The sequence below is a fragment of the Suncus etruscus genome, chromosome 2 (assembly GCF_024139225.1).
Source record: "Suncus etruscus isolate mSunEtr1 chromosome 2, mSunEtr1.pri.cur, whole genome shotgun sequence".
NCBI classification, from domain to species: domain Eukaryota; kingdom Metazoa; phylum Chordata; class Mammalia; order Eulipotyphla; family Soricidae; genus Suncus; species Suncus etruscus.
Window position 1 is genome coordinate 139,938,667 of NC_064849.1, and position 19,921 is coordinate 139,958,587.

General features: G+C 36.9%; 2 protein-coding genes across 2 annotated transcripts in view; one reads left to right on the plus strand and one right to left on the minus strand.

Annotated features, from left to right (window-relative positions):
* XRCC4 (X-ray repair cross complementing 4) overlaps positions 1-19,675 on the plus strand; it is a 215,121-nt gene extending 195,446 nt beyond the window's left edge. Inside the window, exon 7 of the mRNA XM_049766213.1 lies at positions 19,350-19,675. Within this exon, the coding sequence (XP_049622170.1) occupies positions 19,350-19,458 (109 nt within the window). The 3' untranslated portion in view covers positions 19,459-19,675. The remainder of the gene's footprint in view (positions 1-19,349) is intronic.
* Positions 15,784-16,910, minus strand: LOC125998202 (small ubiquitin-related modifier 1). Its single transcript, XM_049766475.1, has one exon. It carries the CDS (start codon positions 16,878-16,880, stop codon positions 16,575-16,577), a length of 306 nt encoding a protein of 101 aa, XP_049622432.1. The 5' UTR covers positions 16,881-16,910; the 3' UTR covers positions 15,784-16,574.
* Positions 19,676-19,921: the final 246 nt, after the last annotated feature.

The following is a 19,921-nucleotide window of genomic DNA, read 5'->3' on the forward strand; positions in this document are numbered from 1 at the left end:
CAATTCCCTGGGGGCGTCAGTTAATCTCCCCCACTACATGAACCAAACAACACCCCATCCTCGGACCCTAGCACTGAGCCACTAACACGGTTAGCTGGGTTTTGCCAGAAGTGGCCCCCTGGATCTCCTGAGTTTGGGAGCCCCCAAGAAAGAGATTTGGAAACTTTGTGGCCTGATTTTTTTTGTTTGTTTGTTTCATTTGCAGCATATTGAAACATTTTTTGGGATATACTCAGAACGGCCCCGATTTTCGGTTGACTTTTTTTTGTTTAAAAAGTCCTCTTATATGCCGGAAAATACGGTAGTTAAAGTAAAAATTAATTCTCTTAGAATAAACAAAGGTAGAGTTTTTAAATGGGAAAAAAGAGGGATCAGAGAGATAGTATAAGTAAAACAGTTTCATTACATAGGGCTTATCTGTATTTAAGCCCTAGAATATATATGATCCACCAAGCCCTACTAGAAGAAAACCTTGATCACCACTGTTTGTAGATCTCTATGCAAGAGGGGGGAAAAAAAGCACAAAATAATCTTCTTTTTATTTATCTATTTGTTGTTGAATTCTTTGTTTTGGTGTGGATATTGAAGTTGTTGTCTCCATTTTTTAATTTATTTTTTCTTCTTTTCTTCTTCCTTTTTGTGCTCTGTCATGCTTTTTATTTCAAGACCATGGCTATTATGTGGTGCTTATCTTTATCCCACTGGATATTTTATTTGATATTTCTTTTTGTATTGTTGTGGTGTTTCACTTTCTTTTTCCCTTTAGTCTCTCAAACCAAAGGTGAGAGCCTTTAGAAGGACTCCTCCCATTTTCGGCGTATTTGATTTTTTACCCCATTTTATTGTTTTTCTCTTCTTCAAACAAAACCATATAACTTGAACTATCTAGTCCTGCCTCTCAAATAGAGGGGGAAATAATGTCGGGTACCAAGACTAAACAGTTGTATGATCACTAAGTAGTAAGCTAGACACAGAGGGGACCACTCATTCTAGTTGCCCCGGGGGGGGGGGGGGGGGTGAGGGTAGGGGATATGGGAGGCAGGATGAGAATGGGGATGGAGGGAGGACAATTCGTTAATGGGAATTCCCCTGATTCAATGTTAATATATACCTAAAATATTACTGTGAAAGATATGTAAGCCACTATGATTAAAATAAAAATTATATTAAAAAAGGAGCATTTTAAAATTTTAAGGAAAAGAGAAGATGGAAGAGAAAGAAAAGCCAAAGATTTTTTATATGAATACATTTCTATTTCTTTGAATACAAAAAAAATTACTTGTAAAAAATATCAACAAAAATTTTCTGCAAGAAAAAATAATATGTTTGTCAGTAATTACTAATTTCTTTTTACTTTTGGGGTCAGAGGAATAGAATGGCAGGATGAGTACTCTAGCTCAATGGTTAGGATTTATCACTCATAGCAATACATACATATATAGATATATTAAAAGCATGTGACCCAATCCAATTATTACCCCTACCCTCAAATAAATTGTTTTTTAATATTGAAAAGATTTGGTGGGGCCCGGAAAGATAGCACAGTGGCGTTTGCCTTGCAAGCAGCCGATCCAGGACCAAAGGTAGTTGGTTTGAATCTCGGTGTCCCATGTGGTCCCCCGTGCCTGCCAGGAGCTATTTCTGAGCAGACAGCCAGGAGTAACCCCTGAGCACCGCCGGGTGTGACCCAAAAACCAAAAAAAAAAAAAAGATTTGGTGATGTTTATATTAATTATTGATCATATCTAGAAAATGATTAAGACATTGAATCTGTATCAGTAAGCAATTCATGAAAATAAATCTTGTTTTATCTGGACAGGATAAGTCTATGCAGTTGATCAGATACAATTTAGGTCCAGTGTAACTAAGTCACTCAAAATGCTTACAGGACAGCCATAAGAATTTACAGGTCATTGGGCTAGTGCAATAGCACAGAGGTAGGGCCTTTGCCTTGCACGCGGCCAACCCATGACGGACCCAGTTTCAAACTCCAGCATCCTATATGGCCCCTTAAGCTTGCCAGGAGCAATTTTTGAGTGCATAACCAGGCATAACCACTGATCGCTGCCAGGTGTGGCTCAAAAGACTAATAATAATAATAATAAAATTTACAGGTCAAGTAAAAATGAAAATGCCCTGTGTTCTTAATTTTTAAGATTTTCAAGACAGCAGAGAATTAAATCAAGGATAAGAAGATAAATGCCTTTATAGTATTTTGTGACTGTCAACATAGGGTCATAGATCCATGACAGAATGTTTTTTGTTCTTCAACAGCCTGCTGTTTAGAAGTGTGAGGTAGAAAACAGTCATCTGGTTTTTTTCAGCCCTAGATAAGGACTATTTTAAGTCTATATTTGGGAGAGCTCAGTAGCTCAATGTTAGTTCAACCTTGAATATTTGTTTGCTTACTTTGTTTCCTAAGCATTAAACAGTCTCTGATCCATTATAAGCACTCAATAAATAATGGATGGGTGAATGAAAGATGATAGCAGATGCCAGCTGGTGTCAAATATTCTGGTCCAATTAGGCTTCATCATTTTGGGTGCTTTGGGGCCATGGGTCATATTGCATATACCTTGTAAATGCTTCTTCCATAAACTCAAAGGTTTCTTTAGGCACTGGACTTACCTAGTCTGCTATTACTCAATTTGTTTCTCTGTTAAGTTATCCTGAAACATATTTAAACTTACTTATAAGACAAAACAATAATTAAACCCTAACAAAATAAGACTGAAGTGACAGTAGGTAAACTAATATTTTAAAATTGAAAAGATTCTCTTTCAAGAATATCTATTCTAAATTTCTCAACTATGAGTTTATGGTAGGTCACATACCAACAAAAAATTAAGGTCTCAGTGGAACTAAGGATGCCCATGAGCTGACTTTTGGAAAAGCAAAATGGGAGAATGGAAAGATAGTCTAGCTGTCAAGGAGCTTGACTTGCACATGGCTGCCCCGACTCAATCTTCAAGTCCTCTGAGCCCCACCAAGAGTGATTCCTGAGTACAGAGCTACAAGTAAGCCCTGAAGACTGCTGATACCTCCCAACAAAAGAAATGAATATATTAAACTGGATTATCTGGGTGTTCCCACTATGTCACAGAGGACAATAAATGCAAGAAAGGCACAAACAGAATCAGAAAGTGATATGATGAGGGAAACAACACTCAGATATATATTTGTAATAGAAGGATCCACTATCCTGGAAGGGGTAGTTCTACAGACTGGAAAAAAACAGCAAACAGATTCTCCACTAGAACCTCCTGAGAGGAGGGGCACCATAAATCACTCCCACTAAAATCACTGGGCTTGCTTTTGACCCAGACCACCAAGCTCCAGAACTGTAAGGTAATGAATTGTGTTGTTTTAAGTCACTACATTATGGTGATTTGTTACAGCAGCAGAAAGAGGCTAAGACAGCTGTTTCCACATTGTGGTGAAACTCTTAGCTCCTGGCACCCTAAAAACCACTAATTTCTATGGTTAATATCTTCCTACAATTCCTTCCACTTCTCTTGAAAGTAAAAGTAGGGTTCTGTCTCTTTTTTCTTTGTTGGTACCTTCTTTCGATGAGCCAATAAATTCTGAAGTTCAGGTTTGTAAGGTACCATATTTTCAGGAAAGCTAGCAGTACTTTGAGGACAGTGAGAAAAAGAGGCTTCTGTTGCCTATTTGGTTTATAAAATCTAGATGCATAGTCTATTTTTTTTATTTGCTTGGGTTTTGTTGGTTTTAGTTGAGGGGGTTGTTTGTTTCGGGGTGGGGCACAATAAATAGTGCTCAGGATTCCCTCCTACCTCTGTGCTACATCAAAAATGTGTCAAGTGCCTTACCTGCTGTACTATCTCTCTGGCCCTGACAAACTTTATTCTTAATTCTTTATAGTACTTTACTCTGTTTTTGTTTTGTTTTGTTGGGGTCTTTTTTTTTGGGGGGGGTCACACCCGGCAGTGTTGGGGTCTTTTTTGTTTTTGTTTTTTATTTCTTTTTGTCCACACCCGGTAGCGCTCAGGGGTTACTCCTGGCTATGTGCTCAAAAATCACTCCTGGCTTGGAGGATTATATGGGACGCCAGGGGATTGAACCCAGGCTATCACCAGCAAGGCAGACATCTTACCACTTGTGCCACTGCTCCAGCCCCAATAGTTCTTTACTCTTAAAACATTTTTTAAAAACATAATCTTGAACCAGGAATATAACTCAGCTGGTAAATAGAGCACATTCTCACCAAGTTTGCAGTCTTATGTTCTGCCAGCTCTGCTTGGAATCCTGAACACTGCCCACTGTGTACCAACTAATCATATTTTCACCATGATGCTACTCATTATTTGTAGGTGTACCAGACTCCAGAATACCACTGCAGGTTGGCATCAGAAAAGCTCAATAATTTGAGAATATTTAGCACAAGTTATCCCTGTCCTTCTGCCCAAATTCCTCTCTCCAGAATCAGCCCTTAATAGTTCCTTTCAACATTATTTTAAGCAAAAGTGTGATGCATATATAAACTCTTAGTTATCTATACACTTCTGCTCCCTGCTTTGTTTTGCATAATAATCAGCTGTTTTTATAGAAATCCATGTTGAACAGCTAGTGGACTTATGGAAGAAAAAAATACTTGCCCAACAATTAGAACCATTAATTCATTTTGTGGGAGAATTTGTCATGTAACTAGCTATAGAAGCACACTATCCACCCAAAACCAAACTTTTATGAAGTAGGAATAGGTATAGTAGAAAAGGTATAAACTTTGGAGTAAGAAAACTTGTATTCCTAATGTGCCATCTCACCTCCATACTGACTGACTCTGCCTTCAGGCAAGTGACTTCACTTTATTGAGCATCCCTGTTAATAAAGTCTGTGTCATTTACTTGATTAATAACCACAACTTCATTATCTTTTGTCTCTGGCACTTAAGTTGTTTACATATTCTAGCATTTGTATTAAGTAGCACAATGAACATTGCTGGGAATATATCTTTTCCAATGAATGGTCTTGTATTTGAGGAATAGAAAGAAGGCAGTGGAAACACGAGGTCATCTGGAAACTTTATCTTAGTTTTTTGGAAGAAACTATATTGATTTCCTTAGAGAAATCCTGTTTCCGTAGGGGCTGAATCATTCAGCATTCCCAACAGCAGTACCTGAGAGTTCTTTTTTTCACCACTTCCCACCAATACTTTTTTTTTATAAGCTTTTAATATATTATGCATTTTTACTTGTGTGAGGTAACATCTTATCGTTATCTTTTTTCATTTGTTTTTGTCTTTGGGCCACACACTAATGGTGCTTTAGGGTTTTAGTCATGGCTCTAAGTTCTGGGCTCACTTTTAGTGGGCACCGGAGACCACATGAGGTGCTGAGGATCAAAATGGGTCAGCCACATGGAAGGCAAGCATCCTATTCCTATAATATCTCTTTGACCTTTAATTGTCTTAGTTTTGTTTTCACTGATTGTGAGGATGAAAACTTTTTCATATGTCTACAGATCATCTGTCTTCTTCAGAGAAGTGTCAGGTCTCACCCCATTTTTTATTCCTCTCCCATATTTTGAAGAGGTTATTAAACTTATTGATGATTTGTGCAAATCTTTAATTTTTGAGATGTGTCCATATTGTTTTCCAAAGATGTTGAATCAGTTGATAATCTCACCAGAGGTGGATGATGGCTTTTCTCCAAATCCATACCAACAATCACTGTTTCTGTTGTGTTTCATATGTGATTTGACTGTCTTTTTGTGGTCATTTTTGATAAATGCATAAAGATTAGATTCAACATATCCTGGAAAATTAAAACATAGATACTTGGGGAGCAGTATTGTTTATGTTGCAAAATATGTTTAATATCAAAAAATAATGCCAAAGCTCAGGTCTGCATTGTCTCCACTTTATCTTTCATCTTTATTCCTCATCCAGCATATGAGTTTTAGCCCCGATCCCAGATGAAAGTCAGAATTGAGGTGAATAGATGACAGCAAAGCTGGGTTTTGTTTTTGTTTTTTTTTAAAAAAGGTATATTTTAGAAGTATTTTAAATATATCTAGTACAAGAGAAATTAGCTACTTTAGAATATTTTGCTTAGGTGACTAAAAACAAATAAACCATTTTGCTGGATTATTTTAAATGTAACTCTGCATTGTTTGTTCTTGTCTACAGTAAATAAAAAACGTAACAGCCTTTTTCCAGACTTTAACTCTGAACTCCAGATAATTCATGATGGGTGAAAGTAATTTACCTAACATGTGTTTACAGGTACATCAGTCAAAATCATGTAGGAAAACAGCATTTAAATAGCAAGTGGAAACAGCTCAAGCACAGTTAAACTTGATCTATTGCTTCTGTGACAAAAATTCTTTCTCCCTTTCTTTATGGCACAAACACAAAGCATATATACTCTCTCACTCTCTCTCTCTCTCTCTCTCTCTCTCTCTCTCTCTCTCTCTCTCACACACACACACACACACACACACACACACTAGTGTTCAGTTATTGATATTTTGTGATACTGTGTGGTTTTAAATTTGAAAGAACTAAGTCACATCCTTGCATTTTATTATGCCTTGTTCTTTTGATTAACGTATCAGACTTACCATGTGTGAAGCTGTATTTTCATCTTTTTTCTGTGTGAAATCTTTAACTGTTTATAGAATATATCTAAAGTTTAGTTTCCCAAAATCTTTAAAGACTTGCCTTGTAAATTACATTTACCTCATCTGAGATTGACGTTTATATTGGTTTGTATTTTAAAGGTAAGTAGAGGATGGCATATTTAAATATTACAAAATCACTGTTTATATCATAGCCATACAACAGGATGTTTTAGTTGTCACAGTACTGTCAGTCACTTCCATATTTGTCTAGACTTCTGAGTTTTCTCTGATTGGTACATGTCTTAGAAATATTATTCTTGTCATATTATGAAATGCAAGTAAATTACTCCAAATAGTACTAATCTTTATCATTTGAATAAGACTGTCTTTTGATCATGGTAATACTTTTATGACTAAAAAAAAATCTTAAAAAATGAACTAGTAGTTAGAAATATTTTAAAACATGTAGGTAATTTAACTCCCAAAAAGATAATAGAGAAGTAATTTATTCTAATATTTTATAAGATGTCCTGGAATGAGATATTTCTCTTGACAAATCCAATTTGATCTACATATTCACTATTAATAAGATCATAGTAGTACAATTATTATTCAGTCTTTGAATTTGTATGTGTGTTTTAATGCACTATGAAATCAAACTAATAAAATATAAAACCTTTTGTAATTATATTATTAAGAATTCAAGCCATCTTTTAGAAAAGCTGTCATCATCTGGAGTTTTATTCTTTTACCCTAATTGAAAAGCCATTTTGGGGGGAGGGGCCCATGCCGGTTACACTCAGGGATTATTCCTGGCTATATGCTCAGAAATCACTCCTGGCTTGGGGTAACCATATAGGACACTGGGGAATTGAACCGATGACCGTCCTAGACTAGCGTATGCAAGGCAAACACCCCACTGCTTAGCCAATACTCCAGCCCCGTCATTATTATTTTAGCCTTTAATTCTACAAAGACTTTTTCTTCACTTGTCACGAATATTTTCTTTATATTCACATTATTCATTTATTCCACAGATAATTATTAAAAATATGTTGTTGTTGTTGTTTTTCAAAATAGTTGGCTTGAATTTAGCTATCGGAATTCATGAGAAATTAGTAATCCAAGATTAATTAAAGCATCCTCACCTTTTCACAAACTAAATCTAAAAATTAATATTCAGATATTGTCACTGGCAAAATGAAAAGTGAAAAGTTTTTTTGGCTCTGCATAAACTACATAAACACATAAGATTGTGTTCATTTTTATTTTTATTATTTTTGCTAATGGAGTAAAATCACTGAAAACACCTCTAAGGTTCATATCTTAGAGCAGGGGTCTCAAACTCGTGGCCCACGGGCCGTTTGCGGCCCTCCGTACAACATTTTGTGGCCCGTGGCTGGCCTTCAAATATCGCAGTATTCGCGATTATTTGCATACCGAATAATCACAATAAAAATCACATTAGTAAGAAAAAAATCGCATTAAACATTCGCATACCCCGAGCAGTTCTGTTCGGGGTATGCAAATGTTTAATGCGATTTTTTTGCGATATTTTTCTTACTAATGTGATTTTTTATTGCGAATATTCGGTAAGCGAAATCCCTTATGTGGCCCTGCCTCACCCCTACTTTGCCTCCTGCGGCCCCCAGGTAAATTGAGTTTGAGACCCCTGTCTTAGAGAGTTCTGTTTATATTTCATTCGTGTATTTTTTTACTGATCTTGAGGTCAGTATTTTGTATTAGTTTTTATACTGAATACTGGATACAGTATTTATACTGTATATACTGTATACAGTTTTTATACTGAATACTGGATACAGAAATTATTTCTTATGTGGCTGTCCAGTTTTCCCAGCAACATTTCTTTTTCTAAAGCAAATTAAAAAGTTCTAAGTAAGTAAATATATCTTTCATCTTTTTTTTTCAGAATTGCTTTAGCTAGTAATAGAACTTTATGATTTCATACAAATCTTTAGTTTGTTCTAAGTCTTTGAAGAAAGCCATAGAATTGTAAAAGGGATTGCATGAATTTGTAGAATAGTCTTATATATTATGATTTGTTTGTTTAGTTTTTGCTTGGGGGCCATACCTGGTGGTAGTCAGGGTCTGACTCTCAGAAGCTGCACTCAAAATTACTCCTAGTGGTGCTCAGCTAATCATTTGGCATTCTTAGGATTAAACCCAGATGAACTCCATGCAAAGAAAGTGCTCTACCCACTGTACTCCCTTAAGAGGATCATTTTGATAGTCTTAATTCTCCTAGTGCATTAACATGGAATATTTTTAATTTCTTCATATACTCATATATTTCAGTTGTACTAGTTATTCAAATCCTTTCTAAAACCCTGGTATTTAATTATTTTAGATACTACTTTAAATGGGGTAATTATTTTTATTTCATTCTCTTGTATATTGTTAATTACAAATGGAAATTAACTGAGTTTGTGTATTGCTTTTATAGCCTGCTACTCTGCTATATTATTTTATTGTTCTAAAATGTTTTCAGTGATCAAATCATTTTTAGATAACATTTTATTAAAATGCTAGATTAAAATTTTTCTGACTTATTTGCTTTCCAATTTTATCTCTAAATTCTTGGAACAATATGTTTGTGAAAGAAATAATATGAAAAAATTAAACTATGTCTTTAAAAATATAAGTGGTTTTGTTATTTTGAGAAGTTGAAATGAAACTAATTCATATCATTCACAGTTGTGCCTCAGAAAACCAACTGCTGGTTTATGCACACACACACACACACACACACACACATACACATACACACTTGCACACACACACACACACACACACCACAAACCTATAAAACACTACTAAGAAAAATAAAAGACACTCATAAATTGAAACACATCCTTTTTCATGGACTAGAAGGTTTCATATGGTCAAATGACAATCCTGACTGAGCACTCTACAGATTTATTGCAGTCCCTTGCCCATGACAATTTTTAAACTCATAGGTCAAACACTGTTGAAATTTATGTGGGATAATAAATCCCTCCAAAATGGCCAAAGCAGTCCTAAGGGAAAGATTATGGGAGGCTTCTTCCCAAAGTCAGTCTATACTATAAAACTATAATAATTAAAACCGTGTGGGACTAGACCTATGATGGACTCTCAGATCAACAGCAGAAAATTCTAAGTTCAGAGATAGATATGCATGTATATATAGTTAATTTTCAATAAAGTGTGAAAAGGAATGAAGTGGAGCAAAGAAAAAAACAAACTTCAACAAACAATGCTAGGAAAACTGGTAAGTCATATGCCAAAAATAAAAAATGTAAAAAAAACTCAGATCCCTGGGCTATAGCACAAGAAGTAGGACATGTGGCTAACCCAGGACCAACCTAAATTTGATCCATGGCATCCCATATGGTCCCAGAGTCTGCCAGAAGCAAGCTGAGTGCTGAGCCAGGAGTAACCTCTGAGTGCTGCCAGTTGTGGACAAAAAAAAATAAATAAATAAAGGAAGAAAGGAAGGAAGGATAACTCAAATCCCTAACATAGATTTCTAACATCATGTACAAATGTGAAATCAAAATGGAATAAATATCTCAATATCAGACCTCAATGCATAAAATCCATTGAGGAAATTATAGGCACACAGTTCATGACAATTGTTAGAAACCATTGACCAAGCAAATGGGGGAAAAGGTAAACAAATACAACTATATGAAATGTAGAAGCTTCTGCACCACAAAGGAAATGATAACCAGAATAAAAAGACACATCTCAAACCAGGAGAGGATATTTTTTTATCATTCATCAGATAAAGTGTTGACATGAGACACCCGTAGAACTCTACCAAGAAAAAAAAAAAAAATGGAGTGAGGCCCGACTGTGAGAAACTGTGAGTGCTGCCTGTGTGTGATTGTCTCCTATCCTGTCTCCTGAACCTCTTGGGAGTGGGCCGAAAGGGCCCAGAAAATTCCCACTCCCAGAGGCTCATTCAAGGGGCCTAGTGCCAAGGAACTGCTTCTAAAGTGAAAACCGGCTATAAGCAGTACTTCACAGAAGGCAGGTCTCCTGTTTGTGACGTCAGGCTGGGAAAATCTACACCGGCCCAGTGGGGCTCGACTGTGAGAAACTGTGAGTGCTGCCTGTGTGTTTGTCTCCTGTCCTGTCACCTGAACCTCTTGGGAGTGGGCTGAAAAGGGCCCAAAAAATTTGGTTTCCCAGAGGCTCCAGAAGAGCACCCATGCACTCTTTATAAGGAAAGAATGCCACTGCAACAAGAAGAAAAAAAACACTTTAAGAACTGAGCTGGATCACTGAAGCCCAGCATTTCTCCCCAGATTGTCTTCTCTGCTGCGTGCTCGGGCCTAAGATTTGATCCTGTGTGAGGCCAATCCAGGACCAAAGGTGGTTGGTTCGAATCCCGGTGTCCCATATGGTCCCCCGTGCCTGCCAGGAGCTATTTCTGAGCAGACAGCCAGGAGTAACCTCTGAGCACCACCGGGTGTGGCCCAAACCCCCCCCCCAAATCTAATCCCATAAAAAATGGGGAGAAGAAATGGACAGACACTTTGACAAAGAAGAAATACAAATGGCCAAAAGACACATGAAAAAATGCTCCACATCACTAAACCTCAGGGAGATGCAAATCAAAACAACTATGAGGTACCACCTCAAACCACAGAGATTGGCAGACATCACAAAGAATGAGAACAAACAGTGTTGGCGGGGATGTGGAGAGAAAGGAACTCTTATCCACTGCTGGTGGGAATGCCGTCTAGTTCAACCTTTATGGAAAGCGATATGGAGATTCCTCCAAAAACTGGAAATTGAGCTCCCATACGACCCAGCTATACCACTCCTAGGTATATACCCTAGGAACACAAAAATACAATACAAAAACCCCTTCCTTACACCTATATTCATTGCAGCACTATTTACCATAGCAAGACTCTGGAAACAATCAAGATGCCCTTCAACAGACAAATGGCTAAAGAAACTGTGGTACCTGTACACAATGGAATATTATGCAGCTGTCAGGAGAGATGAAGTCATGAAATTTTCTTATACATGGATGAAATGGAATCTATTATGCTGAGTGAAATAAGTCAGAGAGAGAGAGAGAGAAAGGCACAGAATGGTCTTATTCATCTATGGGTTTTAAGAAAAATGAAAGACAGTCTTGAAATAATAATTTTCAGACACAAAAGAGAGGAGGGCTGGAAGTTACAGCTCACTTAATGAAGCTCACCACAAACAGGGTTGAGTTTAATTAGAGAAATAACTACATTTTGAACTATCGTAATAATGAGAATGTATGAGGGAAATAGAAAGCCTGTCTAGAGTACAGATGGGGGTTGGGTGGGGAGGAGAGAGATTTGAGACATTGGTGATGGGAATGTTGCACTGGTGATGGGTGGTGTTATTTATATGACTGAAACCCAAAGACAATCATGTATGTAATCAATGTAAAATGTATAAAAAAGAAATGAAGAGCATAGATGATTATTATACAAAATTTTCAAAACTGAAGGAAGCAGATTATAAATTCCAACAAGTACTGAAGAAACTTAAAATAAAATTACCCAGATATGTTGTAAATTATGAATATTTAGAATGGAATATTCTAACATATGAGTATTGACACAAGGGGAGAGTCAGAAATAAAAAAAGGAAAGTGGATAAAGAGATTAACAGAAACCTCAAAAATGTCTTCCAGATGTCTAAAAGGTATATATTTTAAATGCTCTTAATCACTTAACATCAAGGAAATGCAAATCAAAACAAAATGAAATATCTCACATTATGAGACTGGCACACATCACAAAAAGAGGGGTGTCAAGAACAACCAGTGTTGGCATGTATATGGGGAAAAAAAGACCCACTGAAAATTTACTACTGGTAGAAAGTCAACTAGTCCAATTTTTAGAAAAACAATACAGACATTCCAGAACACTAAGAATTAATTTTTCACATGAACCAGAAATTATGTTTGTGAACACCTACTTCAAAGTTCTAAAAATTCAATTTCAAAAAGATATCTGTATTCCCATAGAGCACATTCTGAGCTAAAATATGGAAGCAACTCAGATGTCAAAGCTCAGATGACTGGATAAAAAAAACCTGTGATACATATAAACAATGGAATCTACTCAGCTATAGGAAAACAATGAAAGCATTAAATGTTCTCTCTCATAATGGAGAATGATGACACAGAATGATCTCTCTCATAAAACAAGATGTAAATAAACAGAATATGGGAATACCAAATGCTCACAGGTAACAGAAACAGAATTTTTCTTCAGTATGAAGCTTATGGGGTTAGGAGAGTTACCCTGGGACATTGGTGAAAAGAAGCAGATACCTGGGTAGAGGGTATTGTGATGGAATAGTTCATGTATGAAATTCTACAAATTACAGTTTGCAAACCACAGTGCCCAAAATAGAAAATGTTTTTAAAGAAGCAAGTACAGAACATTAGGGGATTTAATAATTAGCATAGTACACATTTTTTGTGTACTATACGTTAAAAATAGTCAACCTATTTCTTAACAACTTTAGAAGATGAGAATCTTTTTCTTCAGGGGGTGAGGGTGGGGGTGGGTTTACATGCAGTGTAGCTCTGCACTCAGAAATTGTTCCTGGCAGACTCGGACGACCATATGGGATGCCAAGGATCAAACTTGCTTCAGTCCTGGGACAGCAGCATGCAAGGCAAAAGCCCTACTGCTGAGTTCCGGTTCCCGTGGAGATCAGAATCTTAAATGAATCTTTCTTTCCCACTTTTTAGTTCAATATGATCCTTTTATTTGTGCTAATTATTATTTTTAGCTAAATTCAAAGATCTGTATATTGTTTATTCTGTATTTTGACTGAACAAAATCACTAAATTTTTCCATGCCTGTCTTTTTAATTGAAATAATTCATTTATTTTGCCTAGGGAGAGAAAAGGTACCAATAAATCACTAAGAAAAGTGCCTAATATGTTTTAGTTAACATTGAAAAGTTAATCATATAATAATTATTCTTTCATTTTGTATTTATCATTTTCTCCTGTGGAATATATTTTTAGATATTTAATTGCATGTTATAATAATTATGTCCATATTTGTTGTTAATTTTAACACTGAAGCACCCAGAGGGTTGTACTTGTCATCTTGACAGTATGTTAATGCGGAATACCTTGGCATTCTTGTGAGAGTAGTGTCTGAACTTGATTTGTTCAGAATAAGACAGGACATGTCCCATATCCAGTGGCCGCCAACCATGGTTAATTGCATGCAATCAGAATGCCAAGAAAGACCTTTGATGAATTCATTTTTGAATGAGTTCAGTAATTCACATGGGTACAGGCTATCAAAAATACTTAAGTTTAAACATACTTGATTTGGATGTTTTTAATTAGTTGTCCTGTCTAACTGTCTAGCGTCTAAGAGAAGCTCTTAGCAGGAACTATTTTTTCATTTCTGATGTTTTAGCTGCTAATAATAAAATTTTACAAATATTTTGTGAAATTTTATACACATTTGTATATATATCCCCACATTTAATCTTGGCTGCTTGTGGAATAGTTATTACTATCTACATCTTACAAATCACATAGTCACAATTGGAAATAATTGGCTTCAGTTCACATCTATGTGCCTTTACTTCAATTCTAGTCCTCTACCAGCTGTACAAAACTGCTGTGGCTTCTCCTCTGCCTTTGAGCTAGAATTGTGACATTATTTCTGTGTATTGCTGGATTTAGCCTACTCATTATTGCTCCTATAACCACTTTTGTGTTGTGGGGGGAGGGCTTTTGGTTTACACCTGTGGACGCTCATGGATTACTCCTGGCTCCATGCTCAGAAATCACTCCTGGTAGACTTGGGGGGTGGGGGTCATATGGGACGCCAGGAATCAAACCAGGGTCTGTCCTGTGTTGGCTGCATGCAAGGCAAATGCCCTACCGTTGTACTATTGCTATAGCCCCCTCTGAAACCACTTCTAATTTTTCTCTTTTTTGGGGGGGTGTACACCCGGTGATGCTCAGCTTACTCCTGGCTATGCATTCAGAAATTGCTCCTGGTTTAGGGGACCTTGTGGGACACCAGAGATTGAACTGACGTTCGTCCTGGATCAGTCACATGCAGAGCAAATGCCCTACTGCTGCACTATCACTCTGGCCCCATAATTGTTTATTTTAAAAGCACATTTTACTTTGGTACCATAGAGAATCAATAACAAAGTTTATTTGAGGTTATGAATATATATTCTACACTTAAACTTCTGATGGAGCTCAATGTACCCTCAATCTCACTCTTTTCAAGATCAGTTAATAATCAGTAATTATGCCTTTTATTTTAAAACTCAAAGAATTTATATTAATATTGCAGTTATACCATTGATTGAGTGGATAGAATACTAAAATTGAAGTTTTATTTATTAAATAAAGTTTTGTAATTTAGTAAATGTATATGAGTCAACAACTGCTAAACTGTGAAATCATTCTTAGTCACAGACACATTATCATCAATGGCCAGCACAGGAAATTCATGTGATCAGAATTTCTCTATTGAGGGATTGTTGTTGTTTTTTTTTTGAGTCTCTATAATTTATAATACTATTAATGTTAAGTTTTTATTCATACAGCATTCAAATATCATACCATCTAATAGTGTCTCTGTGTTCATTGACCCAACAACCAAAAACAAAAGAAAAGGAAAAAGGAATTTCTAGAGAAATGTTCTCTTTTTCTTTTTTTAGGCCACACCCAGCAGTGCTCAGGGATTACTCCAGGTGGTGCTTAGGAGACTATTTGCTGTACTTCCATACTGGTCCTAAAAAGTTTTCTATGTGGCCTAAAAATACATTTCAGAGAATGTTTTATTTCTTGACTTTGTTTATGAGAATTGTTGTACCCTTGAGTTTCTGTTACTTTTATTTTTTTTAATTTTTTTATTTTTAATTATGAGAACAAAGATGCAAAGAAAGAGGACAAGGTAAAGTTACAGTGGAAGGACAATCACCCATAACACAATTCTCAGAAGAAATCCCCTTGCTGATATCTTAACTTTGAACTTTCAGCCAAGGAACATTAAGACAGACAAAATAGAATCCATGTACAATTACTTTGTCCCTCAAGTCCCCAGATTGTAACACATTATAATATTTCTTAACAGCACGCAAGGCAATCTAAAGCCATAAAACTTATGTAACTCCTTAAACATTAGAGGCATAGTATTTTTTTTTTACGGTTTTTACAAATATTTGTTTATTTTAATGAAGCTGGTACAGACAATGTCCATTTAAATCCCATCTCCCAGGCCAGAAAGTACAAACAAAATAAAAAAAGAGCAGTGTTCAGTTGTATATACTTCTGTATGAATAGCTTTAACTGCTAATGAAAGAACTTTTCTGGGATCTTCTGACAAGCTTTTTTCTCATTAATCTTAAAATGCTTTCTCCAGTGAAACCATCTTTGAAGTTAGTCATGACTCTCATCACAGCTGTCATTTATTTCGTTTCCAATCTGATCTTGTTCCTCTTCATTTTTTTTTTTTTTTTTTTTGGTCCATACCCTCAGATTTTAAAAGTAGCTTCAAGTTAAGGAAAGGTCATTTTCCACAGTTCAGTTCTGAAAAACTTCCATCTCCCACTGAAAGTCATAGTCCAGGAGTGAAGAGATCACATGCTAGAACATCAGGGCCAATTGAAAAGTCATTACGGACACTCGCATTGGTCAGTCCTATTTATCACAAGTCTGAAAATGCACAGTCCCTGCAAAAGATGGCCACTCTGTGCACACGTCATTTCTAAAAGGAGAGCAATGTCAAGGGGCTGAGGTCTGATCACCAAAAATCAGCACAATGAAAACAAATGATAATGAATAATGGGCACTAGAATTCAAATTACCAGATGTTTTAAAGAGACTGGGTGCCTGTTCTCAATTCTTTTTTGAACACCACATTACAAAAGAACTATTTTTAAAAATAAAAAAGGATTGAGGATAAAGAAAAAAATAAAAAGAATATCTAAATCCTTGAGTGACCCCCTGTTTGTTCCTGATAAACTTCAATCACATCTTCTTCCTCCATTCCAAGTTCTTTTGGAGTGTGGTTATCAGCAATTCTCTGACCTTCAAAGAGAAACCTGAGTGAATTCATTGGAACTCCCTGTCTTTGACAGTAAGATTCTTTAAGTTTCTTGAGATGTGTGGTCATTTTCACTTTAAAATGAATCTCACTGCTATCCTGTCCAATAACTTTGAGTTTTATGTATTCTCCTTCCTTCTTATCTCCCAAGTCCTCAGTTGAAGGTTTTGCCTCCTGATCCGACATGGTGGCGCTGGCTCCGCGGGCTGTCCGCACGGCCGCGGCCTCGGGCAGGCAGGACCTCGCTGGGGCTCCCAGGCATAGTATTTTTTACATTTCCCTGTACATGCATATTAGCTTAAGTTAACCTCAAATTTTAAGTGGGTTTTTTTTTTAAGGATTAGAGTCAAAGGAGCACAGTAAAAATGGTGTTAGAGTGGCAATTGTTGTTTGCATAGGCCCACCAAAATATGAGGGGCATGGAAAGGAATAACCTTGGCCTAAATACAAAGAGACCCGGCCCCTGAAGTTTCCTGGCACAAGACCAACTCTAGGCTCCAGGCAAGCTAGATCGTCCAATCCAAGACATTGTCCGTAGTGCCAACACACTTTTCATACAGTCTCTGTTGTTGGTATCATGTTTCTGTATTAAAGATCCTGGAATCTGCACATCCTACATAGAAGTCAGGATGTGGAGCATCCTCTCGTTTCACCTCACCATTAAAGGGCAATGCAGGAAGCCCTGTCCTGTAAGCAGGTCGTTGTTGTTGTTAAGTCTTCTCAGTGTTAAGGGAAGTCTCTTTTGAGCAGGACGATGTCTGAGCAGTGTAGGGTCTTCCGTGGTAGAGGATTGCTTCCAGGTGATGTTATATACAAACCTGGATGTTTCGTGGATGTCTTCTCTAGATCAGGGGTGAATGAAGAATGCCCATTTTTCTGAGGCCTGTGCCAGGTCATTATGTCAATGTTCAGGGTGTAAGGTCCCTTTGCACTACAAGATTTGTGTGTTCCATCTCTATTAGATAGGATCTTATTTGTATGTATAGTATTTTCTTATTTAAATGTGCCTATGCAAAAAAGGAGCAATGCCACGTGGCATTATTGGTGCATATGGGGGCCATAAGAACAAATCCAATAATCCCCATGACATGGTTCAATCATAAGCATTAAACTGGGGGACTCTTTCACCAAAATTCCCTGTTGAACAGCTCATAAAGAGAAGATAAAAAGTGGTTAGAATCGTCACTGTATAAGAGAGTATTTAGTAAGACTTATAGTGTCAGGGAAAAACACAAAATATTCTAAAGAAATATGTGTCCTTTTTATTTCTTTTGAAACAGTTTGGGGTTGTTACACACAATGCACGGCTTTGGTCTGTGATTAGGATTATGCAATACTGAAGTTAAAAAGAGTAATGTGGGTTAGTGATGTTTGGGGGGGGTGAGAGAGTTAAGGAGTAAAAATGAGCTTTGAAGAGGTGTGGGAAAGGGCAGAATACAAAACGGACATTCTGGATACGCAAAACATAACATAAAGATAAGGAACATTCTTAATATATGCAGTGCGTGTGGGGGTTGCGCCCCCGCGCAGTTTTCCATATGCAGAGTGGTCAGATATTGTCAGTGACAAACTTAGCGCAACCGAGCAAATCACAGAACATCCCAAGTTAGGACCAACCTTGTCTTGCTGCCTGGGCTGCCATCCCAGAAGGCCTGGTAGAAGAGGGGAGAAGGCCTTCCACATGGTGTCTCTCCCAACCCCATGCCGGCTAGAGCTAGCCTCCAGCTCAAGAGAGGATCGAGAGAGAACCAGAAGCCAGGATCTGCCTGCCCTACACCCTGTGCCCTTATCTCCCTAGAGCTGAGGGAAGGGCAGGGAAAGCTTGGGACCCCATCCAGGAGGGACCCCCGACACCCACCTTGTCTGGCGGCGTGGGCTGCCACCCCAGAAGGCCTGGAGGCCGGGGGCAGAAGAGGGGAAGGCTGCCCAAGTTAGGGAGAAGGCCTTCCACATGGGGTCTCCCCCAACCCCATGCCCTACTTTTATTTTTAATAAATATTTAAGCACCATGATTACAAGCATGTTTGGGTTTGGGTTTCAGTCATAAATAGAATACCTTTTCTTCACTAGTTACTTTTGAATAAACACTGATTAGTTCTAAAGTAGAAAAACTTAAATATGTTTTCTCTTTCCTTTTTCCCTCTCCGCTCTGTCAAACAGATCAAACAGGTGTTTGAACATTGAGTAGAAATAAAACATCATCATACTTAAACACCAAATCCAAAGCCAATGACAACAGAATCGAAACCCAATCTACAACAAGCTAGTTACAGAGGGAACATTATACTAGCAGCCCAGTGGTCTATGGAATATGGAATGCATGCTGGGAACAGGGGTCTAGGGAGGACAACATTGGTGATGGGAATGCTCCTCATTCAATGTCACTATGTACCTAAAATACTACTGTGACAGATGTGTAACTTAATTTGGTCAAAGTAAAAATTAATTAAAAAAACACAAGAGAAAAAGAGTAGAACCTTCAAAGATTAACAGTATATGTTTAATAAAGCTAGACTTTGTAGTGCCAACAAAAAAATAAATATCAAAACCATATCTGAAACAGGTATTAGCTTTCATTTTATTTGTGTATTTTAATATCATTTTATATTACATGGAATTTTTAATTGAATTATATTTCTCTCTTCTTCACTCTAGGCTTGATACTTCAGTACCTGAGACATCGAAAAAGCACAACTCAAATGAAAACCTGTCTCTAGAAACCCTGAAAAACACCAGTTCAGAAGACCTCTTTGATGAGATTTAACTGTCTCAAAAAGTACTTTGATGTTCACTAGACTGTGCTTTCTATTCATTTCTTTAAACTGAAAAAGCAGACTTTCTATTTAACAGCAGCTATTACTACACTTTACTACTTAATTACATATACACTGTGTTGAGACTATTGTGCAAAATGGATTAAAATGTAAAAAAGTTATGATTTGATGACAGTGGTACATTTTTCTAAACTATTCATTCAGCAGGCCTATAATTATGTAAGATTCAGACTTTGTTGCATGGTATGTATTTATCTTACTCAGTTCACACATATTATATATGGTTTCTGTCTAACATCTTGTCTAGAAAGGTCCTGTAAACAATACAAAGAAAATGTTTATACATTTTAATAGTCATGTTTTGAACGTGGTGTCTGAATATTTTAATTTGAGGACTGGTGTCTGATATATATTTGAGTGTGTAAGCAAAATCTGAAAAATATGCTGATAGAA